The sequence below is a fragment of the Mobula birostris genome, chromosome 27 (genome assembly GCF_030028105.1).
Source record: "Mobula birostris isolate sMobBir1 chromosome 27, sMobBir1.hap1, whole genome shotgun sequence".
In the NCBI taxonomy this organism is placed as follows: domain Eukaryota; kingdom Metazoa; phylum Chordata; class Chondrichthyes; order Myliobatiformes; family Myliobatidae; genus Mobula; species Mobula birostris.
In genome coordinates this window covers 1,157,733-1,185,212 of record NC_092396.1, presented here as the reverse complement: position 1 = coordinate 1,185,212, position 27,480 = coordinate 1,157,733, and the positions used below count along the sequence as shown (strand labels likewise).

The 27,480-nt window shown below is 44.5% G+C and overlaps 2 protein-coding genes across 10 annotated transcripts in view; one reads left to right on the top strand and one right to left on the bottom strand.

Moving 5' to 3' along the window:
* Window positions 1–3,165, bottom strand: part of LOC140188685 (solute carrier family 35 member E2A-like) — a 42,022-nt gene extending 38,857 nt beyond the window's left edge. For both annotated transcript variants that reach the window (XM_072245193.1, XM_072245194.1), the window contains exon 1: window positions 2,991–3,165. The gene's annotated coding sequence lies outside the window, so the exon portion shown is untranslated. The remainder of the gene's footprint in view (window positions 1–2,990) is intronic.
* Window positions 3,166–17,008: 13,843 nt separating this feature from the next.
* LOC140188687 (uncharacterized) overlaps window positions 17,009–27,480 on the top strand; it is a 49,811-nt gene continuing 39,339 nt past the window's right edge. Inside the window, exons 1-2 of one of the 8 annotated variants that reach the window (XM_072245198.1) lie at window positions 17,009–17,087; window positions 21,322–21,417. In XM_072245198.1, coding sequence (XP_072101299.1) covers window positions 21,328–21,417 — 90 coding nt within the window. In that variant the 5' untranslated portion in view covers window positions 17,009–17,087; window positions 21,322–21,327. Of the gene's footprint in view, window positions 17,088–17,202; window positions 17,227–17,731; window positions 18,659–18,688; window positions 18,937–21,321; window positions 21,418–27,480 lie in introns of those variants that run through there. The other 7 variants (XM_072245203.1, XM_072245206.1, XM_072245204.1 and 4 more) reach the window with 7 other exon arrangements.

The window sequence follows — 27,480 nt, the reverse complement described above, 5'->3', positions numbered from 1 at the left end:
CCACAAAGGTTCAAAATTTATCTTTCAACATATTTCTAAAAACACACAATCTGCACATTTACTTAATTACTGTTTTCGTTGTAAATTTGGCAATGATGTCTTTACTTAGACAGCTGTGGAGGCCAAGTCATTGAGTAAACCCCAAGGCATTCTTCAATTATGTGAAGAACAAAAGGATGACAGGAGTGAAGGTAGGACCGATTAGAGATAAAGGTGGGAAGATGTGCCTGGAGGCTATGGAAGTGAGCGAGGTCCTCAATGAATACTTCTCTTCGGTATTCACCAATGAGAGGGAACTTGATGACGGTGAGGACAATATGAGTGAGGTTGATGTTCTGGTGCATGTTGATATTAAGGGAGAGGAGGTGTTGGAGTTGTTAAAATACATTAGGACGAATAAGTCTCCGGGGCCTGATGGAATATTTCCCAGGCTGCTCCACGAGGTGAGAGAAGAGATTGCTGAGCCTCTGGCTAGGATCTTTATGTCCTCATTGTCCACGGGAATGGTACCAGAGGACTGGAGGGAGGCGAATGTTGTCTCCTTGTTCAAAAAAGATAGTAGGGAGAGTCCGGGTAATTATAAACCAGTGAGCCTTGCGTCTGTGGTGGGAAAGCTGTTGGAAAAGATTCTTAGAGATAGGATCTATGGGCATTTAGAGAATCATGGTCTGATCAGGGACAGTCAGCATGGCTTTGTGAAGGGCAGATCGTGTCTAACAAGCCTGATAGAGTTCTTTGAGGAGGTGACCAGGCATATAGATGAGGGTGGTGCAGTGGATGTGATCTACATGGATTGTAGTAAGGCATTTGATAAGGTTCCACATGGTAGGCTTATTCAGAAAGTTAGAAGGCATGGGATCCAGGGAAGTTTGGCCAGGTGGATTCAAAACTGGCTTGCCTACATTAGGCAGAGGGTCATGGTGAAGGGAGTACATTCAGATTGGGGGGTTGTGACTAGTGGTGTCCCACAAGGCTCTGTTCTGAGACCTCTACTTTTCGTGATTTTTATTAACAACCTGGATGTTGGGGTAGAAGGGTGGGTTGGCAAGTTTGCAGATGACACAAAGGGTGGTTGTGTTGTAGATAGTGTAGAGGATTGTCGAAGATTGCAGAGAGACATTGATAGGATGCAGAAGTGGGCTGAGAAGTGGCAGATGGAGTTCAACCCGGAGAAGTGTGAGGTGGTACACTTTGGAAGGACAAACTCCAAGGCAGAGTACAAAGTAAATGGCAGGATACTTGGTAGTGTGGAGGAACAGAGGGATCTGGGGGTACATGTCCACAGATCCCTGAAATTTGCCTCACAGGTAGATAGGGTAGTTAAGAAAGCTTATGGGGTGTTAGCTTTCATAAGTCGAGGGATAGAGTTTAAGAGTCACGATGTAATGATGCAGCTCTATAAAACTCTGGTCAGGCCACACTGGGAGTACTGTGTCCAGCTCTGGTCGCCTCACTATAGGAAGGATGTGGAAGCATTGGAAAGGGTACAGAGAAGATTTACCAGGATGCTGCCTGGTTTAGAGAGGATACATTGTGATCAGAGATTAAAGGAGCTAGGGCTTTACTCTTTGGAGAGAAGGAGGACGAGAGGAGACATGATAGAGGTGTACAAGATATTAAGAGGAATAGATAGAGTAGGTAGCCAGCGTTTCTTCCCCAGGGCACCACTGCTCAATGCCAGAGGACATGGCTTTAAGGTAAGAGGTGGGAAGTTCAAGGGGAATATTAGAGGAAGGTTTTTTACTCCGAGCGTGGTTGGTGCGTGGAATGCACTGTCTGAGTCAGTGGTGGAGGCAGATACACTAGTGAAGTTTAAGAGACTACTAGACAGGTATATGGAGGAACTTAAGGTGGGGGGTTATATGGGAGGCAGGACTTGAGAGTCGGCACAACATTGTGGGCCAAAGTGCCTGTAATGTGCTGTACTATTCTATGTCCTATATTTAAAGTGGTGGTTGATAGAATCTTGATTAGTCAGGGCGTCAAGGGTTACAGGGAGAAGGCAGGACAGGGATAATAAATCTGCCATGGAATGGTGGAGCAGACTCGATGGGTCGAATGGCCTAATTCTGATCAGATATCTTATGGTCTTATTACATCTTAGTAGCAACACTGACCTCTACCTAAAAGTGCATGGTTAGTTAGGGAGTATTCTGGTCACAACAACACTATCCAATGCAATTTCCTCCATCAGTTTGCTGTCAGGGGAATTATATTCCAACTGACATTATTTATTTATTTCGACTTACACCGCGTAATAGGACTTTCCGGATCTTCCATCTGTGTTGACCAGCAGCCCATTGATTTAACCATAACCTAACCATGGGACAATTTACCAACATCAACCTGACAAGCTTATTCAGCATAGATTTCTCAATGTCACAGAATGAAACTTCACTTATAAAAGTACACAACAAATAACCCAACAAGCATATTTAATTATATATTTTAGGTATTATACGGAGTTTTAAACATCCATACTGATCTCCCAAAACACGATTACCTGAATAAAATGAAGAAATGCAATTTGAAAGCTTTGGCCCGTGGACTGCAGACAAAGACACGCTGCTGGAGAGCCACCTCCCGTGGACAACCTGGGCACTGTTTTAATAAACGGCGTGCCTTCACTCTGAATGAAGCGACCAGAGTACAGTATCGATTATACCGGGATTGAGAGTGCAGAGTTCACCCTCGCACACGGCTGGAGTGTGGCCTGTCCTGGGCGGTGCGGGGCAGTTTGCACCGAATTCAAACCGGGCTCGGGGATCATCACCTACCCGGGCAGCGCTCAGACCCTCCGTGACCCATTGAAGAGCAGGAAACCCGGGGAGGGGAGGGAAAGAGAGCACAGAAACGACCCGTGGCGTGACCCACCCCGTCCATATCGCCGGGGACCCGCCGTCAGACACCGGCTCCCATCGAGCACGGAGCCAGTAGCCCCGCTGGGTCTCCCGAGCCAGTTCCACACCACCAGCCCCCCCGTCACTCACCCTCCGCCGCTCAGCCTTTACCCCGGAGTTCGGGGCGCGCCTCACGCATGGCGGCGCCGGGTCGGGTCGCTCCTACTCTCGGTCCGGTAGCGGCACCGGTGCCCGTACCCGCCCCTACCCCCGATCCACACGACCACTCGTCTCCCAGCAACGCGCAAAGAGCGCCACCCACCGGCAAGAGCCGTCCCGCTGAGGATCACGGGCTACCGACTGACATCCGGCGGACCTCCGGCGGACCTCCGGCGCTGCGGCTGTCGGGCTTTCATCTGTTTGGAAGCTGAGACACTGATGTTCCCTGACTACACATTGCTGCACATCCAGCGTTTGGAAAAAAATATACAATGCTACATCGCAGGCAGCAGATAAAAGTGTGAATAAAACTGCGTCACAAATTTGTTCTCAAGCTTAAGGAGGCAGCTTTGCCGAAAGTGAAGCTGAGAAAGGGTGCAGATTCGAAGCAAGCCATGAGTGAAGCAAACACAGTAGTGAATGCTGCCCTGGTGCTCATGATTGTAAACTTCCAATCACGCCAGTTCAGGTGAAGTCCAAGAAGGAGAACAAGACAGTTACCTATGCTTTCCTAGATGAGGGAAGTACAGCAGCGTTCTGCACAGTCAGCCTCGCCAACAAGTTCAACCTGACAGGAAAAGGAACGAGCATTCGCTTACGCACCGTGGGTCAAGAGAAGGTTGTAAGTAGCTATGTTGTTTCAGGATTGGAAGTGGCTGGCTTGGATAGTGAAGACTATCGTAAACTGCCTAACATGTATACACAGGAACGTATGCCTGTCTACAAAGGAAACATTCCTCAAGAGAGAGATCTTCCGGAATGGTCTCACCTGAAGCATATTCATTTGCCGAAAATTGAGCAGCTGACGGGGATAAATGTGCCTCAGGTGTTTGGGCTATTGCAAGTGATTCGCAGTGTTAATGATGGACCCTAGACAACGCTGGGTTGGACTGCTAATGGCCCATTGAAAGGAAACTGCGACGGTAGGAGAGACGACACTTAGCCGGAGTTAACGGTTAACGGGACTTCAGTTTTACACTTGCACAAGCTTTGGCAGCGGTGATTCGAGACAGATTGGCCTGAATGCAGTCAAGAGGAACAGCCAGGTTTGGCAGGAGAAGATTAACAGTCCAGGACAGACTGCTCACAAAATAGGACATTTGTGTAAATGTTGAGATTTCATGTCTCCTCTGCCTTAGTAGCACGCTGATGTAATTATTATAGTATAATAATTAGGAAGCTGGAATAAGGGACCATGTATTCTGTGCATTAATTATGTTTACAGTATTATGGTAACTAGTCTCACCAGTGGGGCTGTGGTAAAAGCGAAGGGAATAAGTTTTATATTCGTAGTTATTTTCTGGCAGTTTGTAGCTTCAGAACAGCAGAATTCATGTATTTGCTGACCATTCAATGCCATTTAATATTGCTTCAAAGATTGTATGTTTGTGAATTGCTAATAAAGGATTGGACTGTTGGAACATCAGAGCCGGGGTGAGTCAGACAAGTATAACAACTGCGGCTGAGTGCACAGGCTGTGGGCAATTGTTTTGTTGTGATTTTGGATTAGTGTTTTTGCCACTACAACACAGTTTGTTGTCATTGGTTGTTTGTTCATCTTGTGTACATTCTTTCATTGATTCTACTGTGTTTCTTTGTATTTACTGTAAGTGCCCACAGGAAAATTAATCTTAGGGTTGTATATGGTCACATACAAGTACTTTGATAGTAAATTTACTTTGAACATTGAAGTGGTGTAGGGGTTTGAAGATGATGCAGAGAGCCCCTCCACCTACCTTGGTAACATCAGCAAACTTTGCAACAGAGCCATCAATTGCAGCATCTGAGACATTGACATATAACATAAAAAGAAGCATTCCCAACTCAGACCCCTCTGGGCACCACTAATCACCAGCAGACAACCAGAAAAAGCTCCCTTTATTCCCACTCTTTCCCTCCTGCCAATCACACTGCTTTATCCATGCTAGAATCTTTCCTGTAATACCATGGGCTCATAACTTGTTAAGCAACCTGATTGAATTATGTGAGGATGTAACAAAACACATTGATGAAGGTAGAGCAGTGGATGTAGTGTATGTGGATTTCAGTAAAGTATTTAATAAGGTTCCCCATGCAAGGCTCATTCAGAAGGTAATGAGGCAAGGGATCCAAGGAGACTTTGATTTGTGGATCCAGAATTAACTTTCCAACAGAAGGCAAAGGGTGGTTGTGGATGGTTTGTATTCTGCATGGAGGATGGTGACCGGTGGTGTTCCACAGGGATCTGTTCTGGGACCCCTCCTCTTTGTGATTTTTATAAATGACCTGGATGAAGAAGTAGAAGGGTGTGTTAGTAAATTTGCTGATGACACAAAGGTTGGGGGTGTTGTGGATAGTGTGGAGGGCTGTCAGAGGTTACAGAGGAATATCGATAGGATGCAAAACTAGGCTGAGAAGTGGCAGATGGAGTTCAACCCAAATGTGTGAAGTGGTTCATTTTGGTAGGTCAAATTTGAAGACAGAATATAATATGAATGGTAAGATTCTTGGCAGTGTGGAGGATCAGTGAGATCTTGGGGTCCTTGTCCATAGGACATTCAAAGCTGCTGCCCAGGTTGATAGAGTTAGGCATATGGTGTGTTGGCCTTCATCAACCATGGGACTGAGTTCAAGAGCCGTGAAGTAATGTTACAGCTATACAAGTCCTTAGTCAGACTCCACTTGGAGTACCGTGTTCAGTTCTGGTCACCTCACTCCAAGAAGAATGTGGAAACTATAGAAAGGGTGCAGAGGAGATTTACAAGGATGTTGCCTGGATTGGGGAGCATGCCTTATAAGAATAGGTTGAGTGAACTTGGCCTTTTCTCCTTGAAGCAACGGAGGATGAGAGGTGACCTGACAGAGGTGTATAAGATGGTGAGAGGCAGTGATCATGTGAATAGCCAAAGGCTTTTTCCCAGGGCTGAAATGGCTAATACGAGGGGGCATAGTTTTAAGGTGCTTGGACATAGGTATAGAGGGGTTGTAAGGGGTAAGTTTTTCACACAGAGTGGTGGGTGTGTGGAATGCACTGCTAACGAAGGTGGTAGTGGCAGATACAATAGGGTCTTTTAGGAGACTCAGATGCATACATGGAGCTTAGAAAAATAGAGGGCTATGCAGTAGGGAAATTCTAGGCGGCTTCGAGAGGAGGTTACATGGTTGGCACAGCATTGTGGGCCGGAGGGCCTGTAATGTGCCATAGATTTTCTATGTTCTGTGTTCTATGTGGCACCTTGTCAAAGGCCTTCTGAAAGTCCAAGTACACAGCATCCACAACTCTCCTTTGTCCGTCCCCCATCCACAACTCTCCTTTGTCCGTCCCCCATCCACAACTCTCCTTTGTCCGTCCCACTTGTTATTTCTTCAAAGAATTCCCACAGCTCTGTCAGGCAAGATTTTCCCTTGAGGAAACCATGTTGACTATGGCCTATTTTATCATGTGCCTCCAAGTATCCTGAAACCACATCCTTAACAGTAGACTCTAACATCTTCCCCACCACTGAGGTCAGACCATCTAGTCCATAATTTCCTTTCTTCTGTCTCTCTCCTTGTAGAGTGAAGTGACATTTTGCAAATTTCCAGTCTTCCATAACCATTACAGATTCTTGAAAAATCATTACTGATGCCTCCACAATCTCTTCAGCTACTTCTTTCATAACCCTGGGGTGCACACCATCTGGTCCAGGTGACTTTATCAGTTTCCCAAGAACCTTCTCTCTAATAGTGTTATCTTCACACACTTCTGCCCCCTGACACTCTTGAACTTCCAGCATACTGCTAATGTCTTCCTCAGTGAAGACTGATGCAAAATACTTACTGTATTCATTTTGTCCACCGTTTCTTTGTCCCTCATGACTACCTCTCCAGCATTGTTTTCCAGTGGTCTGATATCCACCCTTGCCTCTCTTTTACACATTATGTATCTGAAGAAACTTTTGGTATCCTTTTTAATATTATTGGCTAACACCTTTGTGTTCAATCTTTTCTTTCTCAATGACTTTTTAGTTGCCTTCTGTTGGTTTTTAAAAGCTTCCAAATCCACTAATTTCCCACTAATTTTTGCTCTATTATAGGCCCTCGCTTTGGCTTTGACTTCTCTTGTTAACCACAGTTATGTCATCTTGCCTTTAGAATACTGCTTCCTCTTTGGGATGTATACGGTGGCATGCAAAAGTTTGGGCACCCTGGTCAAAATTTCTGTTACTGTGAATAGCTAAGTGAGTAAAAGATGAACTGATTTCCAAAAGGCATAAAGTTAAAGATGACACATTTCTTCAATATTTTAAGCAAGAAAACTTTTTTATTTCTACCTTTTACAGTTTGAAATAACAAAAAAGGAAAAGGACCCAAAGCAAAAGTTTGGGCACCCTGCATGGCGGTACTTAGTAGCACCCCCTTTGGCAAGTATCACAGCTTGTAAACACTTTTTTGTAGCCAGCTAAGAGTCTTTCAATTCTTGTTTGGGGGATTCTTCCTTGTAAAAGGCTCCTAGTTCTGTGAGATTCTTGGGCCGTCTTACATGCACTGCTCTTTTGAGGTCTATCCACAGATTCTCGATGACGTTTAAGTCAGGGGACTGTGAGGGCCGTGGCAAAACCTCCAGCTTGCGCCTCTTGAGGTAGTCCATTGTGGATTTTAAGGTGTGTTTAGGTTCATTATCCAGTTGTAGAAGCCATCCTCTTTTCATCTTTGGCTTTTTTACAGATGGTGTGATGTTTGCTTCCAGAATTTGCTAGTATTTAATTGAATTCATTCTTCCCTCTACCGGTAAATATTCCCCATGCCACTGGCTGCAACACAAGCCCAAAGCATGATCGATCCACCCCTGTGTTTAACAGTTGGAGAGGTGTTCTTTTCATGAAAATCTGCACCCTTTTTTCTCCAAATATACCTTTTCTCATTGCGGCCAAAAAGTTCTATTCAAAAGGTTCAAAGGAACATCTAAACAAACCTGATGCATTTTGGAAACAAGTCCTGTGGACTGATGAAGCTAAATTTAAAAAAAAGCTCACTCTTGGGACCCAGCACCAGCCTGATTTTCCCAATCTCCCTGCTTACTGAAGTCCCCCATGGCTACTGTAACAATGCCCTTTAGGCATGTATTTTTCAATTCCCATTATGAGCTTCAGAGGATGATGGCGCCTAACGGCGACTCCTTTGTTTGCATCTTCAAAAACAGCTTTATTTCTATTTTTGATATATCTTTTTTTCCCTTTCAATGTTCTGTTGAAGACCCTGACCTGGAGTTACACGCCGACTTCGGTTCTTTGCGGATATGTGCCTTCAGGGTGCCGGATTTTCGTGGCTCTGGAGGTGGGCAGATTCAAGGATGGTGCCACCACCTGATGCGTCGTGGGAGACGGAAGATCCTAAGCAGCAAGCCGGCTGCTGGCCGTGTGCCCAGAGACCTGAGTTCTTTGGGCACAGAGCTCGGAAAGAGCGACACAACAGACTTTTAACACCATAAATAAGCCAGTTGCTTTGTTATGTCTCCCCTCTCGCTGTGAAACGGGGACACCTCTTTTCCCTTTATTAGGGAGAGAGAGAGTCTGTGGTATGTCGAATTACCAGCTGAAAAAGTAGTCTTTGGTGTACTGCAAGTCTGTGCCTTTATTGATGCTTTGCTGCATGTTTGAGTGCTGGGTGGAGGGGGGTGCTGTTGCTTTTTCTTGCTGGTGGGGGTGGGGGGTTGTTGCTTTGCTGCTGCTCATGCATGGGAGGGGGAGTTGGGGGGGCTTTGGGGTTCTAACATTTAACTGTCATTCATCCTTTGGGATACTCCTCTGTTTTGTGGATGTTTGCAAAGAAAAAGAATTTCAGGATGTATGTTGTATACATTTCTCTGACATTATATGTACTTATTGAAACTTTTTGATTTGTAGACCACATCCTTACTACTGTTTGGGGGTCTGTATACAACTCCCATCATGGTCTTTTTACCCTTGCTGTTCTGAAGCTCAACCCACAACAATTCTACACCTTCTAACACTATGTCACCTCTTTCTAATGATATAATTTCATTTTTTTTTTACCAAATGAACTAAGCATACTTGCCTGTCCTTTTGATGCAATGTGTATCCTTGGACATTAAGCTCCCAGCTATGACCTTCTTTCAGCATGAATCAGTGATGCTTCCAATCTATAACTGTGCTACAAGTTAATCTACCTTATTCCATATACTGCATGTATACCACCTTCAGTCCCGGATTCACTCTTTACAATTTTGCCTGCCTTTTACATTGTGACTCATCCTGTTGACTGCAATTTTGCCCTATCATCAGCCTCTCCTTGCGAGGAGTCTCACTACAGATTGCCTTTCTCAACCAACTACTTCATCCTCAGCACTATCACTCCAGTTCCCATCCCCCTGCTGAATTGGTTTAACCCCCCCTCCCCCCGAACAACTCTTGCAAACCTGCCTGAAAGGATAATGGATCCCCTTGGGTTCAGATGTAACCCATCCCTTTTGTACAACTCATATCTTCCCCAGAAGAGATCCCAATGATCCATAAATCTGAAACTCTGCTCCCTGCACCAGTTCCTCAACCATGCATTCACCTGCCAAATCATCCCATTCTTACCCTTCCTGGCACGTGGCAGAGACAGCAGTCCAGAGATTACTACCCTGGAGGTCCTGCATTTCAGCTTCCTACATAGCTCCCTAAAATTTCTCTTCACAACCTCCCCACCTTGTCTACCTATGTCATTGGTACCAATATGTACCAAGTCTTCTGGCTGCTCACCCTCCGCCTGGAGAATGCCATGGGCATGATCTAAGACACCACCTTCTCGGCCATCTGGGAGGCAATATGCCATCTGGGTGTCTCAGTTCCTCTACCAGTGGAATCTCCTATCACTACTGCAGTCCCCTTCACCTCTCTTCTCTGCTGAGCCACAGCACAAGACTCAGTGCTAAAAGGTTGGCATAACATTGTGGTGCAAAGGGCCTGTACTGTTCTATACTCCATGCTCTAACACCCCTGAAGCACACTAAACCTTCATTGTCACATTGCTTTGTGTATGACTTTCCACATGCAAACATGGCTGATGTACTATTCCTCTCAACACCGTTTTCACGCCTTCTCCCCATAACCTTTGAGGCCCTTACTAAACAAGAACCTATCAACCTCCGCTTTAAGTATACCCAACGACTTGGGCTCCACAGTCATCTGTGGCAATGAATTCCACAGATTCACTACCCACTACCTGAAGAAATTTCTCCTCATCTCTGTTCCAAATGGACCCCTCTATTCTGAGTCTGTGCCCCCTGGTCTCAGACTCCCCCACTATAGGCGGGAGGAGAAGATGGCGGCGCGCCTGCGTGTGAGCATCTCTCTGGTGAAAAATGATATCGTATCTGTTAAATAGGGGCCGTGGACGATTCTGATTTGATGGAGAATGGATGTGAAAGCACAGAGGAACATCTGGAGAAATTTCTGAAACGCCCGTTCACTGCTGTCGTTACTGCGTGGTCGGGAATCTTTCGGAGGATAGGCCTCAAAATCCCCGGCCTTGCCTGCTTTTGGCGACCGAGAAGGAGGTAGAATCGTTCGGACGGAGATGGCGCTCAGTACTCGGTGTCGGAGAGCTGATCAGAGGCTCGAAGTTTTCGGATGACTCAGAGTCGGATTGTGGTCGGCATGGCAGGGAGAGTTTTTCTTCCTTCTCCCATCTGCATGAGATGTGGGACATTTGAGAAACTTTGAACTTTACTGTGCTCATGGACTTCTTCATCAAGTTATGGTATTGTTGCACTGTTTGTTATAATTATAGTATGTTATAATTAAGTGGTTTTGTCAGTTTTTTCAGTCTTGGTCTGTCCTGTGTTTTGTGATATCATACCAGAGGAAATAATGTATCATTTCTTAATGCACGCATTACTAAATGACAATAAAAGATGACTACATGTCTTCATAATCTATAGGAAACATCCTCTCCACATCCAGTCTATCTGTGCCCTCTGGTCTCAGACTCCCCCACTACAGGAAACGTCCTCTCCACATTCACTCTGTCTAGGCCTTTCAATATTAAATATGTTTCAGTGAGATCCCCTCCACCCCACCCCATTCTTCTAAAATCCAGTAAGCAGAGGCTCAGATCCATCAAATGCTCTTCTTACATTAACCCTTTCATTCCCAGGATCATTCTTGTCGACCTCCTCTGGAAATTCACTAATGCCAGCATATCCTTTGAGATGATGGACCCATAACTTCCCTGAGAATAAAAATGTTCAACTGAATACGGTTGGAAGTGAAAGGCCTGCCAGCCAAAGGAGCAGGGATATGAGTGGGTGGCAGGAGAGTGTGGATTTGTCACACATGCAACTGGGGTTCCACAACACTCTGCCTTTCTCCATTTTGTATCTGTGCCAGCTGAAGGATGATAATCTCTGACAGAAAACTCTCCAAGCGACTTGCCTTGTCCTTGTCCCTTTATTTTGGAAAAATCTATGTGGCGTCAGTGGGTAAATTCAGTGTCCACAATCCCCAAAGGGGGTGATGTCAAGGGAGCCCAGAGATGAATTCATGATTGCCTGTTTAGGAGCTCAGGGGCTCCTACCAGAATATCAGCCCATCACTCTTGTATCAGGATTCACTAAACATCCCCAAGACAAAACCATTATCAACCAACAAGCAGGATTAGTGGTTTCTCTGGAAAAAAGTAGAACATAATTTATCATTGATGGAATGTTCTCTATCTGAGGTTAATTGACAAGCTTTACCAAAATAACAATTCCCTTGAGACGAGTACAAACTGCCTGCAGGAATATCACAATAAAGGTGTGTTTCTAGAGTCATAGAAAAGTACGGCACAGAAACAGATCATTTGGCCATTCAGCCCATGCTGACCATTTAAACTGCCCAGTCCCATCCACCTGCACGGGGGCCTTAACCCACCATACCCTCCCATCCATGTGCCTATCCAAACTGCTCTTAAATGTTGAAAACAAAACTGCGTCCACCACTCTTACTGGCAGCTCGTTCCACACTCTCACCACCCTCTGAGTGAAGAAGTTTCCCCTCCTGTTCCCTTTAAACATTTGAAACACCCTGGTTTCCTCGACTGCATAAGACAATCTCTGGCCCCGCTAAATGTGTGAGATTGAGACGTGAGCCCACCCCGGACCCCCATTTGTGTGGATGCTGTGTAATTTGTTACTCTGTTACAACTGAACGCCACAAAATAACAGGCAGTACAGCACATACAATTAAAAATTTTATCATAGTCATACTTTATTGATCCTGGGGGAATTTGTTTTTTGTTACAGTTGCACCATAAATAATTAAGTAGTAATAAAACCATAAATAATTAAGTAGTAATATGTAAATTATGCCAGGAAATAAGTCCAGGACCAGCCTGTTGGCTCAGAGTGTCTGACCCTCCAAGGGAGGAGTTGTAAAGTTTGATGGCCACAGGCAGGAATGACTTTCTATGATGCTCTGTGTTGCATCTCGGTGGAATGAGTCTCTGGCTGAATGTACTCCTGTGCTCAACCAGTACATTATGTAGTGGATGGGAGACATTGTCCAAGATGGCATGCAACTTATCTTTATAATTCTTAATTTGATGAAAGGGTTAGTAAAGAAAAGAACATAAAAGAAAAGGGGACATTTTAATGAAACGGCCTAATGTGCACAAGTTGGAGTTCACAGTTTCTCCAAGTCACAAATCCTCAATTGATCTCACTCTGGACTTCGTTGAATCGCGATCTCACTCCAGGTCGAATCCTACAACCTCTTCTGTCCCGTGTCTTCCCTCTTCATCTCCCTCGGACCAAAAAAAAACCTTAACCAGGGAGGCCCACCTTTCAATTCGATCATCCTAATTGGATGGCACACATTTCTCCTCATCTCTTATCTTCAACAATAATCCCAACATGAGCTGAAAACAAGCAGCTCACACAGAACAGCACAAAATGAAATACAGAACAGCTTCTTCATGTGCCTTGCGCATTACACGCTTGGGCAATCATGGCTCTCCACATCGATCGATCCCTCATAGCGTCAATGATACCTCACACACTTAGATGTGTTGGTTCTTTCACAGTGTCCATATATTTTCTTCTTTGCCTTCCTCTTCTGCGTTTCCCAGGCATACGGCCTTGTAATGTAAGGCATTCTATTTCTCCCTTTCTGATGTTTCTTTGGAGTTCTGGTGTTGTAGTCCGTGTTTCGGAAGCATACAACAAGATTGACCAGATGTAACATTTTAGTAGCCTAAGGCTTGTCATAGAAATGTGTCTATTGGTAAAAAATGGGTTTCATTTTTTGGAAGTTGGTTTTGGCAATGGCAATTCTTCTTTTTATTTCTACTTTACTTCTAGCATCTTGTGATATAAAACTACCAAGGTAATTAAAGCTGGTCTTTTGTTCAATCTCTTGGTTACTGATGTACAATTGGCAGTTGGGAGTATCCTGCTGTTTTGATATTACCATACATTTTGTTTTTTTACAGTTGATGGTTAGACCAAAATCTGCCCATGTTTGTACTACTTTGTCTAGGAGGATTTGTAGGTCTTCTGCAGCACTTGCTATTAGGGTGGTATCATCTGTATATCTTATATTTTTCGATGTTGACACCTCCAATTTTTATCCCATCTAGGTCTTCTATTTCTCTGAGAATAATATTGCTATAGATATTAAATAATTCTGGTGAGGCAACGCATCCCTATCTAACTCCTCTCTGAATTTTAGTCCAACTGCTTATATTATCATTAATTTTTACCACCACTGTTTGATTCCATTATAAATTTTGAAGCAGTTGTTGGTCCCTTCCATCTATATTTAGTTTAGCAAGAATTTGAAATAATTTTTCATGTTGCACTTTGTTGAATGCTTTAGTGAAATCAATAAAACATAAAAAGACATCATTTAAATATTCAATTGCCCTTTCTGAAAGCATTCGTAGAATGAAAATTGCATTTCTAATTCAACTCAGAACAATTCTCAACAAGATCTTTATTATGTTACTCAGAAGACTAATTGTTCTATAATTTTTGCAGTCAGTAGTTCCAGGAATTTTTGGCAGTTATAAATACTGATTTCAAGAGATCGTCAGACAATACACCAGACTCATATATGCCATTGAACAGTTCAAAAAGCATATCTATGTCCAGATCATCTAGGGCTTGTATCATTTCCACTGAAATTTCATCAGGTCCATTGACTTTACCATGTTTCATGCTTTAGTTATTTCTTCTTTGGTAATAGGTGGGCCAGAATTAGGGTGCTTAATATTGGGGGTTCCCCTCTATTATCTTCAAAAAGCTGCTCTATATACTGAATCCACCTGTCACATACTTTATCTGGATCTGTTAGTATGGATCCGTCTGCTGATCTTATGCATCCTGTAGAGGAGGTTTTCTTAATTCCAGTAATTTCCTTAATCTTCTTGTGCATTTCTTTGCTGTTGTTAATATGACCTTCTACTTCATTGCATTTTTGATTCAGCCATTCTTCCTTTGCAATATTACACAATTGTCTGGTCCGTCTGTCTGGCTCTCTGTATTGCACTTCATTATTCTTCACTGACCTTCTTCGTTCCATCAGATCTAGAATTTCTTGGGTTATCCACTCCTTGTTGGTGTGTTGGATTTCTTGTACTGGGATTATCTCCTCTGCTGATTGCTGTATAGCGTATTTAAATCTGTCCCAAATAGGTGTTGTTTCGTTTTTGCTGAGGTGTTCTTCTACCGCTGTTTTGAATTGTTGCTTAAGTATAATATCATTTTTAAGTTCTCCCAACATATACTCCTTTCTCTTTTTTCCACGTTTCAGTTTCTTTAATTTTGTTTTAATGGTAGCTATTACTGGATGGTGATCTGAACCACAGTCTGCTCCTGGGCAGGCTTTAGAATTTGTGGTATTATTTCTAAAGCGTTCATTGATGGTGATGAAATCTATTGATTCCTTGTTCTATCTCCAGGGTTAATCCAAGTACACAATCTACATGGATGGTTTTTATACCAGGTATGGGAGATCACTTAGTTGTTTCTGACATACCAATCAGTAAACCTTTCTCCATTTTCATTTTTCTCCCCTAATCCAAAAGGTCCTATGATGTTATCAACCCTTTCCTGTCCAACTTTGGAGTTAAAATCTCCCATGACTAGTTTTATATCCTGAGATTTACATTGCTCATAAGCACTGTTGAGACCGCCATATAATTTGTTGATATCTTCTTCATCTACATCATTTGTTGGCGCATAGGCTTGGATTATGCTAATGTTAAAAGGGTTACCCCTTAATTTAACTAAAAGCAGCTGGTCGGATATTGCCCAATATCCCATAAGACATTTTGATACTTGTTTGTTTAAAATAATTCCAACTCCATACGTATGCTGGTGACCCCTAGAATACACTATTAGAATCGATGAAAGGCCTCCCAACTTGGGTGCTAAGACCAGAGAGTGGAAGACGACAAACTGTGTAAATACAAAAAGAAACAATAGTAATAAATCTATAAGCAATAAATATCAAAAACATGAGATGAAGAGTCTTTGAAAGTGAATTCGTAGATTTTGGGAACCAATTTCAATGATGGAGCAATTGAAGTTATCCCTTTCGGTTCAAGAGCCTGATGGTTGAGGGCTAATAACTGTTCCTGAGCCTGGTGGTGTGGGCCCTGAGGCTCCTGTACCTCCTGCCTAATGACTGAGGGGTAATAACTGTTCCTGAGCCTGGTGGTGGGTCCTGAGGCTCCTGTACCTCCTGCCTGATGGCAGCAGTGAGAAGAGAGCATGGCCTGGGTGGTGGGGGTCCCTGATGATGGCTGCTGTTTCCCTGTGTACAGCATTTCACGTAGGTGTACTCAGTGGTGGGGAGGGCTTTACCCGTGATGGACTGGACCATATCCACTACTTTTTGTAGGATTTTCTGTTCCATACCAGCCTGTGATGCAAACAGTCAATGTACGCTCCACCACACACCTAAAGAAGTTTGCTAAAGCTTTAGATGTAGCACCGAATCTCCACAAACTCCGAAGGAAGTAGATGTGCTGCCCTGCTTTCTGTGTAATTGCACTTGCGTGCTAGGCCCAGGACACATAATAACCGAGGAATTTAAAGTTGCTGACCTTCTCCACCGAAGACTGGCTCATGGACTCCGGTTTCCTCCTCCTGGTTGGTAATCAGCTCCTTGGTCTTGCTGACATTGAGTAAGAGGTGGTTGTTGTGGCACCTCTCAGCCAGATTTTCAGTCTCCCCGCTGTATGCTGATTCGTCACCGCCTTTGGTTCAGCTGATGGAAGTGATGGTGTCAGCAATCTTAAATATGACATTGGAGCTGTGCAGATGATAATAAACTTGACTTTGACTCTGACCGTCTGGGGAAGGGAGGCAAGTACTCAAGGTGACTTAGGGAAAGGAAAATAATCTGTGGGAAACCGAAATTCAAGGCATGGTCCGAGGGAAGAGGAAGAAAGAAGTGAATGAGGTGCCATAGTACCATGGTGGTCAGCAAACTCTATTAATAAAAATTAAAACAGAGAGGATGTTTTTCCTTAAGGGGAAAATGCTATGAAGCAAAAGGTACTGATGAGGACTCAGCAGGCTGGGCTTGGAGGGTTATGGATCAAACGATGGCAAGTGGGACTAGCAGGGAGCATAGACCATTTGGGCCGAAGGGCTTGTTTCCATCCTGTACCACTCCATGGCCGTTCCATTTGTTTAACTCTTTCAATGGGCGCCACACAAGATTGTCATTGTTCGACATTTATTGGGTTATTTTCAATACTCTTGTGGTTATCAAAAGTTTATGCTGCATATTTACATTTGTGAATTCTGAATTCGAGATAAACAATGTTGTAGTGGTAAAAACGCCGGGGAAAGCACCTCCTGTGGAGGGACAGTAATGAAGGAGCAGCCCGCCACGGGAGGGGCGGTACTGAAGGAGTAGTGAGGGAGAGCTGGGTGGCGTTTAATGTGACGCGGCGCATCTAGAAAATGCGGAAGTTTGGGCAGTCTGCCCGGACAGCAGACTTAGGGTGGAGTGTGGTCCGGCGGAGGTGCGGGGTGACCGGGAGCCGTAGATCGGGGAGTTGTGTGGGGTAATTGGGAGCCGTGGGTCGGGGAGTTGTGCGGGGTGACTGGGAGCCGTGGATCGGGGAGTTGTGTGGGGTGACCGGGAACCGTGGGTGGGGAGTTGTGCGGGGTGACTGGGAGCCGTGGATCGGGGAGTTGTGTGGGGTGACCGGGAACCGTGGGTGGGGAGTTGTGCGGGGTGACTGGGAGCCGTGGATCGGGGAGTTGTGCGGGGTGACCGGGAGCCGTGGGTCGGGGAGTTGTGCGGGGTGACTGGGAGCCATGGGCTGTGGGAGTTGTGCGGGGTAACCGGGAGCCGTGGGCCGTGGGAGTTGTGTGGGGTGACCGGGAGCCGTGGGTGGGGAGTTGTGCGGGGTGACCGGGAGCCGTGGGTGGGGAGTTGTGCGAGGTGACCGGGAGCCATGGGTCGGGGAGTTGTGCGGGGTGACCGGGAGCCGTGGGCTGTGGGAGTCGTGCGGGGTGACTGGGAGCCATGGGTCAGGGAGTTGTGCGGGGTGACCGGGAGCCATGGGTCAGGGAGTTGTGCGGGGTAACCGGGAGCTGTGGGCCGTGGGAGTTGTGCGGGGTGACCGGGAGCCGTGGGTCGGGGAGTTGTGCGGGGTGACCGGGAGCCGTGGGCTGTGGGAGTTGTGCGGGGTGACCGGGAGCCGTGGGTCAGGGAGTTGTGCGGGGTGACCAGCAGGGGGTTGTTGGGGATCATGTGGGTCCGGCAGTGACCTGGTTTCTGGAGGTACACTGGATTTGACTTGGCTGGACGGAGGGTCGAGTTCAGCCACCGACTTAATTCCTTTGTCATCCCACTGAAAGGCTAATTAACATCTCCACTCACCAACTCCGCCGATAGTTTATCATTTCCCGTCAGTCATCTGATGTACCGCCTATCGTCACTTTATGGGCATATAATCTATCTAAGCTCTCTTATGTATTCATATTTATCGTGTGTGGGTTTTTAAAAAATTATTATTGTGTTCTCTGTCATCTGTGGGTTACTTTTTAGCTGCATCAGATCGGCAGTAACAATTATTTCATTCTGTTCTACACTTGCGTACTGGAAAAGGCATTAAACAATCCGGAATCTTCACTGTGTTGTTGGATGGCACAGGACGCCAGGGCAATGTTAACAGTGGGTTCTTGGCAGTAACCGAGGGAACAGGATCCCTGTTTATTCCCTGACTGACACCATTACTGATCCACCCTGGAGCTAGCGAGCAACGATTCCTGGGGCCACACCTTTCAGATAGTCCATGAAACTCTTTATTACACTTCTTGTATGTCTTTTTATCTTAAGTGTGTTTCTGGAGCTGTTAGAGTCTGCAATTTACAGTTTGGAGGTCAACTAAGTGATCGAGTGCTCTGCTGCCTCCAAGGAAATTCCTGAAGACGAGCATGGGCCTCAAGGCGAAGCTTAGAGATGAGACACGAGCCCGTGATTGACTCCATTTTGTTGATTAAAGCATCGAGGAAGATCGAAACATCGAGGCGAATGCGGAAGGCGAGCGAGTGTTCAGTGCCTACAGCCTGCTGCTCACTGCTGCCAGATAATTGTTGATCGTGTTGACGCTTTCTCTTGCTGCCGGTTGGCACAAATTTTTTAGTATTTTTGTGCAGGAAGGGGTTGATTTTTGTTTCGTGACTATCTGGAGAAGTCAATACTGCATACATAGTTTGATAATAAATGAACCTTTGAACCACTACGGAGTTCTGTTAGGAACATTCCGGCCCAGTTACACTTTCTGCATCCATCCCTTGATCCCATTAATATATGAAAATCCACCGACCCTCCTCTTCAATGTTCCCTTAACTGCACCCACAACTGTCTTGGGGAGAGAATCGCAGAAAATCACCACTCTCTAGGTGAGAAAATTTGTTTGTATCTCCATCCCAAATGGGTGAGTCCTGGGGGACCCTTCAAAAGCAGTGATCATAATATGATAGAATTATATATGAGTGAAGCTGGCCACCAAGTTGAAGAGGAAGGGGAACACTAGCAGGGATGATGGCAGAATGGTAATCGCTGGAGATTCTGGGGGCAATTCAGAAGGTGCAGGACAGATACATCCCAAAGAAGAAGTATTCTAAAGGGAGGATGAAGCAACCGTGGCTGATAAAGGAAGTCAAAGACTTTTTTTTCAGTCTTATAGTTTTTATATTCTGTGTCTTTTCGCCCAATCTTCTAGGTTTTTGTGCGGGGAGAGGGAATTAGGGGTCTATGTGCCTGATCCATTTTGTTTGTGTTTTTTTGTACCAGAGGAGGGACTTGGGGATCAATGTACCTGTTCTGTTTTTGTTTGTTTTTTGTGGGGAGGTGGGACTTGGAGGATGATGATTGTACTTCCTTTTCTTTCTTGGTTTCATGGCTACCCAGAGAATTGAAGAACTTCAGCGTTGTATACTTTGATAATAAATGAACTTTCGAATCTTTTGAACAAAAGCAAAAGAGAAGGCATATAACATAGCAAAAGATTAATAGTAAATTAGAGGATTGGGAAATTTAAAAACCAACACAAGAGGGGGAAAAGATGAAATATGGTAAGTTAGCCAATAATATAAAAGAGGATGCCAATAGTTTATTCAGAGATACAAAGAGTGAAAGAGGGGTGAGAGTGGATGTCAGACTGTTGGAAAATGATGCTGGAGAGATGACCACTATCATGCCTTCTTCATAATTGCATCAATATATCAGCCTAAGAAAGATCCTCAGAGACGCAGGTGCCCAGGAACTTGAAGCTGCTCACCCTTTCCACCGCTGACCCCTTGCTGAGGACCAGTGTCTGTTCTCCTGATTTCCCCTTCCTGAAGCCCACAGTCATTTCCTAGGTTTTGCTGACATGGAGTGTGCGGTTGTTGTTGCAACATCACTCGGGCAGCTGATCTGTCTCGCTCCTGTATGCTTCCTCCTCGCTAGCTGAGATTCTGCCAGCTCAGTAGATTCATAGATGGTGTTTGAGTTGTGCCTAGCCATACAGCCGTGGGTGTAGAGCGAGCAGAACAGACATCAGTGAGTTGCATCGGTGTTGATTATCAGTGAGGAGGAGATGTTATTTCCGATCTGTAATGATTGTGGTTTCCTGTTAAGGGAAGTCAAGGATCCAGTTGCAGAGAGAGGTACAGAGCCCTATGTTTTGGAGCTTGTTGATTAATACCTCTGAATGTCAGGTATCCTATCACTGTGGTATTTTGTTCTGCATTGTTTCCCATTCCTCTGTTCCTCTTATTTAATCCCTTCTGGTTGGATCTGCATCTGCATCCTTTATCAATACTCAGCCACCTTCTCTGCAGTCTTTCAATCTTTCCTGATCCACCCTAACATTTCCTCTTAATTCTCCAAACCTCTCCTCTGCTTGTTTTCTAACTTTTCCCTGTCCTGAAAAAGGGCAAACTCTGTTCACCTCTCCACAGATGCTGCCTGACCTGCTGAGTATTTTCTGTTTTCTGTACGACAAACTCATCCGTAAGGCTAGTGATGTTATAGGGATGGATCTGGACTCTCTCACAGTGGTGTCTGAAAAGAGGATGCTGTCCAAGTTGCATGCCATCTTGGTCAATGTCTCCCATCCACTACATAATGGACTGGATGGGCACAGGAGTACATTCAGCCAGAGACTCATTCCACCAAGATGCAACACAGAGCGTCATAGGAAGTCATTCCTGCCTGTGGCCATCAAACTTTACAACTCCTCCCTTGGAGGGTCAGACACCCTGAGCCGATAGGCTGGTCCTGGACTTATTTCATAATTTACTGGCATAATTTACGTATTACTATTTAACTATTTATGGTTCTATTACTATTTATTATTTTTGGTGCAACTGTAACGAAAACCATTTTCCCCGGGGATCAATAAAGTATGACTATGACTAGCACAATTTGTTGTGTTTTGCACATTGGCTGTTGTCAGTCCCTTGTGTAGTTTTTCACTGATCCTACTGTATTTCTTTCTTCTGTGAATGCCTGCAAGAAAATGAATCTTCAGCATAGTCTGTGGTGACATATATAAATTTACTTTGAACTTTCAAAATTTGATCAGCTTTTATTTGCCCAGATATTATTTTGTATTGAGCCACCATCATTTAGTCATACTTTATCGAACCCGGGGGGAAATATCTTTCAATACGTATACGGGGGACATTTCATGCCGCGCCTGCTTTACAAATCAATTTTGCAGCAAATCTTTGCACAGCGGTGGGGTGTTTTCTTACCATTTGCTAACTGTTGTTGTTGTGGATTTTTCCTGTATAAAGGGCAACATGGAGTCTGGTTCTAGTGAGGAGAGAGAGCACGTGTTACCAAACCTGGAGCCACGGCACAGGGAGCTGGTTCCAACGCTGTGTGGTCCGGTGAGTCGACTGTGTTGGTGCTGTTAGAGATGTTTTAAATCTAAGATTCTTTTGGAAGTCAGGAAAGAGGAACAAAACTTGTTGTTTCACCATGGTTTTATTAAGTGATGTAGAACAAAGAGAGTTGGAAATGTAGAGCTGCAAAAGTCTAGTAGCCAAGAACAGAGAGACTAAAGGCTAAGAGATGGTGAACCAACATGGTCGACCCTTCATGTACCCCACAGGTAAGAAACATTCCATTCAAATTTGTAGATAAGAGCTAAGCAATAGCCCCTATTCAAATAATACAACACTAACAGGATCTTCCAGATGTTACAAAGAACTATAACCACTATAATATCGTCACAGTAGCCGTTGTCTGAGTGGACATGGTCAGAGTGGTGATCTTAAGGCTTTAGCTCTTTGAGACCTAAGCAAAGAGAGGTTTTACTCAGAAAAGCAAAGGAAAGACAGTGGAGATGACAAGCAGGATAGTGAAATGCTCCTCTTGCAGGATGTGGAAAGGAAGGAAGTACATCCAACTGCAGCTTCTAACAATCTGCGTGAAGGAGTTGGAGCAGGAACTGGATGAACACTGGATCATTAGGAAGTTGAGGGGTGATAGGACATATAGAGAGGTAGTTACACAAGGTGCAGGACACAGGAAACTGAGTGACAGTCAGGGAGGGGAAAGGAGATAAGGAGCCGGTGCAGAGTACTTTGAGGGGAGGGGGGAGAGATGACCCACCAGAGGAAAGTCACAGTCTGGCATCGAGTCTGCCTCTGTGACTCAGAAGGGAAATGGGGGAGGGGAGAAGAGGCATGATGTGGTGACAGGGGATTCATTAGTAAGGGGAACGGGCGGAAGGTTCTATGGGTGAGAAGGAGATTCCCAGATGGTATGTTGCCTCTTGGGTACCAGGGTCCAAGATATCTTGGATCAAGTCCTCAGCAATCTTATGAACAGCCAGAGGTCGTGGTCCATGTAGGTACTAATGACCTGGGTAGGATGAGTGATGAGACTCTGCATAGGGAGATCAGGGAGTTGGTGCTAAGTTAAATGGCAGGACCTGCAGGGTTGCAATCTCGGGATTGCTACCCATGCCACATGCTAGTGAGGCCAGAACTAGGAAGCTTACACAGTATAATATGCGGCTAAGGAATTGGTTTAGGAGGGAGAGCATAAGAGTTTTGGATCATTGGGCTCTCTTCCAGGGAAGGTGGGACCTGTACTGAAGGGATAGTTTGCACCTTTACTGGAGGGAGACTAATATCCTAGCAGGAAGGTTTATTAATGCTGCAACTGTGGAGATTAAACTAGAGTTGCAGGGGTATGGGAACCAGAGTGCCAGAACAGTTAGTGGAGAGGCTGTGGAGGCAGATGTTGGTAAGACCTCAGACAAAGTCAAGAATTAAATGGTTGAGCATGGTGCGACTAGGGCACTGAGCTGCCTATATCTCAATGAAAGAAGTATCATAGGAAAGGCAGGTAATAGTGATGAAGATGAGGTAGCTGGTTTACAAACAGAGGCAATGTGTAGTGAGGAGAGGCTGATGATTGGGCAAATTTGCAGTCAACAGGATGGGTTACAAGGCAAAAGGTGGACAAAATCGAAAAGGGTGAGAACAGGACTGAAAGGTATTATAGAGGCATGAGAAAGGAGTTGGCTGAAGTTGATTGGAAAAGAAAACTGGCAGGGATGACAGCAGAGCAGCAATGGCTGGAACTTCTGGAAGCAATTCAGAAGGCACAGGATGTATACATCCTAAAGTGGAAGAAGTATTCGAAATGAAGGATGACACAACCGTGGCTAACAAGAGAAGTCAAAACCAACATAAAAGCCAAAGAGAGGGCATATAATAAGAGTAAAAGTTAATGGGAAGTTAGAGGATAGGGAAGCTTTTAAAAAGTTATAAAGGCAACAAAAAAGTCATTAAAAGGGTAAAAATGGATTCCAAAAGTAAGCTAACCAATAATATTTAAGAGGATTCCAAAAGTTTCTTCAGATACCTAAGGTGTAAAAGAGAGGTGTGAGTGGATATCGGACCATTGGAAAATGATGCTGGAGAGGTAGTACTGGGGGACAAGGAAATGGTGGATGAACTGAATAAGTATTTTGCATCGCTCTTCACTGTGCTGGAAGTTCCAGGAGGCATAAGGTGTGTGAAGTTACCATAACTCCAGAGAAGGTTCTTGCAAAATTGAAAGGTCTGACAGTAGGTAAGTCACCTGAACCAGATGGTGTACACACCATAGTTCTAAAAGAGGTGTCTGAAAAGATTGTGGAGGCATTAGTAATGCTCTTTCAAGAATCACTGGATTCTGGAAGACTGGTTAATTACAAATGTCACTCCATTCTTCAAGAAGAGAGAGAGGCAGAAGAAAGGAAACTATAGGCCAGTTACTCCGATCTCAGTGGTTGGGAAGATGGAGGAGTTCATTGTTAAGGATGAGGTCTCAGGGTACTTGGAGGCACATGATAAAATAGACCATGGTCAGTGTGGTTTCAATAGACAATAGGTGCAGAAGTAGGCCATTTGGCCCTTTGAGCCAGCACTGCCATTCACTGTGGTCATGGCTGATCATCCACGATCAGTACCCTGTTCCTGCCTTCTCCCCATATCCCTTCACTCCACTATCTTTAAGAGCTCTATCTAACTCTTTCTTGAAAGAATCCAGAGAATTGGCCTCCACTGCCTTCTGAGTCAGAGCATTCCACAGAACCACAACCCTCTGCGTGAAAAAGTTCTTCCTCAACTCGGTTCTGAATGGCCTACCCCTTATTCTTAAACTGTGGCCTCTGGTTCTGGACTCCCCCAACGTTGGGAACATGTTTCCTGCCTCTAGCGTGTCCAATCCCTTAATAATCTTATATGTTTCAATCAGATACCCTCTCATCCTTCTAAATTTCAGTGTATACAAGCCCAGTCACTCCAATCTTTCAACATATGACATTCCCGCCATCCCTGGAATTAACCCAGTGAACCTACGCTGCACTCCATCAATAGCAAGAATGTCCTTCATGAAATCTGGAGACCAAAACTGTACACAATACTCCAGGTGGGGTCTCACCAGGGCCTTGTACAACTGCAGAAGGACTTCTTTGCTCCTATACTCAATTCCCCTTGTTATGAAGGCCAACAAGCTTTCTTCACTGCCTGCTGTACCTGCATGCTTACTTTCAGTGACTGATGAACAAGGACCCCCGGATCTCGTTGTACTTCCCCTTTTTCTAACTTGACACCATTCAGATAGTAATCTGCCTTCCTGTTCTTGCCACCAAAGTGGATAACCTCACATTTATCCACATTAAACTACATCTGCCCACTCACCCAACCTGTCCAAGTCACCCTGCATTGTCATAACATCCTCCTCACATTTCACACTGTCACCCAGCTTTGTGTCATCTGCAAATTTGCTAATGTTACTTTAATCCCTTCATCTAAATCATTAATGTATATTGTAAATAGCTGCGGTCCCAGCACCGAGCTTTGCGGTACCCCACTAGTCACTGCCTGCTATTCTGAAAAGGACCCGTTAATCCCTACTCTTTGTTTCCTGTCTGCCAACCAATTTTCTGTCCATGTCAGTACCCTAACCCCAATACCATGTGCTCCAATTTTGTCCACTAATCTCCTATGTGGGACCTTATCAAAGGCTTTCTGAAAGTCCAGGTACACTACATCCACTGGCTCTCCCTTGTCCATTTTCATAGTTACATCCTCAAAAAATTCCAGGAGATTAGTCAAGCATGACTTCCCCTTCGTAAATCCATGCTGACTTGGACCAATCCTGCTACTGCTGTCCAAATGTGCCACTATTTCATCTTTTATAATTGACTCCAGCATCTTCCCCACCACTGATGTCAGACTAACTGGTCTATAATTGCCTGTTTTCTCTCTCCCTCCTTTCTTTAAAAAGTGGGATAACATTAGCTACCCTTCAATCTGCAGGAACTGATCCTGAATCTATAGAACATTAGAAAATGATTACCAATGCATCCATGATTTCTAGAGCCACCTCCTTAAGTACCCTGGGGTGCAGACCATCAGACCCTGGGGATTTATCAGCCTTCAGTCCCATCAGTCTATCCAACACCATTTTCTGCCTAATGCAAATTTCCTTCAGTTCCTCCGTTACCCTAGGTCCTCTGGCCACTATTACATCTGGGAGATTGTTTGTGTCTTCCCTAGTGAAGACAGATCCAAAGTACCTGTTCAGTTCGTCTGCCATTTCCTTGTTCCCCATAATAATTTCACCCATTTCTGTCTTCAAGGGCCCAACTTTGGTCTTAACTATTTTTTCCCTCTTCACATACCTAAAGAAGCTTTTTCTATCCTCCTTTATATTCCTGGCTAGCTTACCTTCGTAACTCATCTTTTTCCCCCATATTGCCTTTTTAGTTATCTTCTGTTGCTCCTTAAAGGTCTCCCAATCCTCTGGGTTCCTGCTCATCCTTGCTATGTTATACTTCCTCTCTTTTATTTTTATACTGTCGTTGACTTCCCTTGTCATCCACGGTCGCCCCTTACTCCCCTTAGAATCTTTCTTCCTCTTCGGAATGAACTTTCCTCAAGGGAAAATCTAGCCTGACAAATCTGTTGGAATTCTTTGAAGAAATAACAAGCAGGATAACTGAGAAGGGAGAACTGGTTGATGTTGTTTACTTGTATTTTCAGAGGGCCTTTGACAAGATGCCACACAAGAGGCTGCTTAACAAGCTACAAGCCCATGGTATTACAGGATAGATTCTAGCATCGATAAAGCAGTGGCTGATTGGTGGGAGGTGAAAAGTGTGTGTATAGGGAGCCTTTTCTGGTTAGCTAAAGGTGGTTAGTGGTGTTCCACAGGGGTCTGTGTTGGGACTGATTATTTTTACATTATATGTCAATGATTTAGATGCTGTAAAGGTGTTCCATAGGGGTCTGTATTGGGGCTGATTATTTTTACATTATATGTCAATGATTTAGATTCTGGAATTGATGGTTTTGCTGGAGCATTTGCAAACAATATGAAGGCAATTAGAGAGGCAGGTAGTTTTGAGGAAGTAGAGGAGCTACAGGAAGGCTTAGGTTAGGAGAATGGGCAAAGAAATACGTTTGTAGATGGAATATAATGTCGGCAAGTGTATGGTCACACACTTCGGTAGAAGAAATGAAATTGTTGACACTTTTCTATATGCAAAGAAAATACAAATAATGAAGTGCAAGGGGATTCGCTGAAGGTTAATTTGCAGGTTGAGTCCGTGTTGAGGAAGACAAATGCGATGTTAGCATTCCTTTCAAGGGGACTAGAATATGAAAGCAAGGATGTAATGTTGAGACTTTATAAAAAGCACTGGTGAGGCCTCATCGGGAGAATTGTGAGCAGTTTTGGGCCCTTTATCTTAGAAAGGATGTGCTGAAACTGGACAGGGTTCAAAGGAGGTTCACAAAAATAATAACAGGATTGAATGCTTTATCGTATGAAGAGCGTTTGATGGCTCTGGGCCTGTATTCTCTCGAATTCAAAAGAATAAGGGGTGACTTCATTGAAACCATCGAATGGTGAGAGACCTTGCTAGAGTGGATGTGGAGAGGATGTTTCCTGTGGTAGGAGAGTCTAAAACCAGAAGACACAGCCTCAGAATAGAGGGGCGTCCTTTTAGAACAGAGATGAGGAGGAATTTCTATAGCCAGAGTGTGGTGAATCTATGGAATTCTTTGCCACAGGCCGCTGTGGAGGTCAAGTCTTTATGTACAGTGTCTATAAAAGGTATTCAACCCCGTCTTAAAAATGCTCATGTTTATTGCTTTACAACATTGAATCACAGTGGCTGATTTTGGCACGATCAACAGAAAAAGATTCTTTTGCGTCAAAGTGAAAACGGATCTCTACAAAGTGATCTAAATTAATTACAAATATAAAACATAAAATAATTGGTTGTATAAGTATTCACCCCCTTCAAGTCAGTATTTAGTAGATGCACCTTTGGCAGCAATTACAGCCCTGAGTCTGTGTGGATAGGTCTCTATCATCTGGACACCGCAATTTTTCCCCATTCTTCTTCACAAAACTGATCAAGGTCTGTCAGATTGCATGGG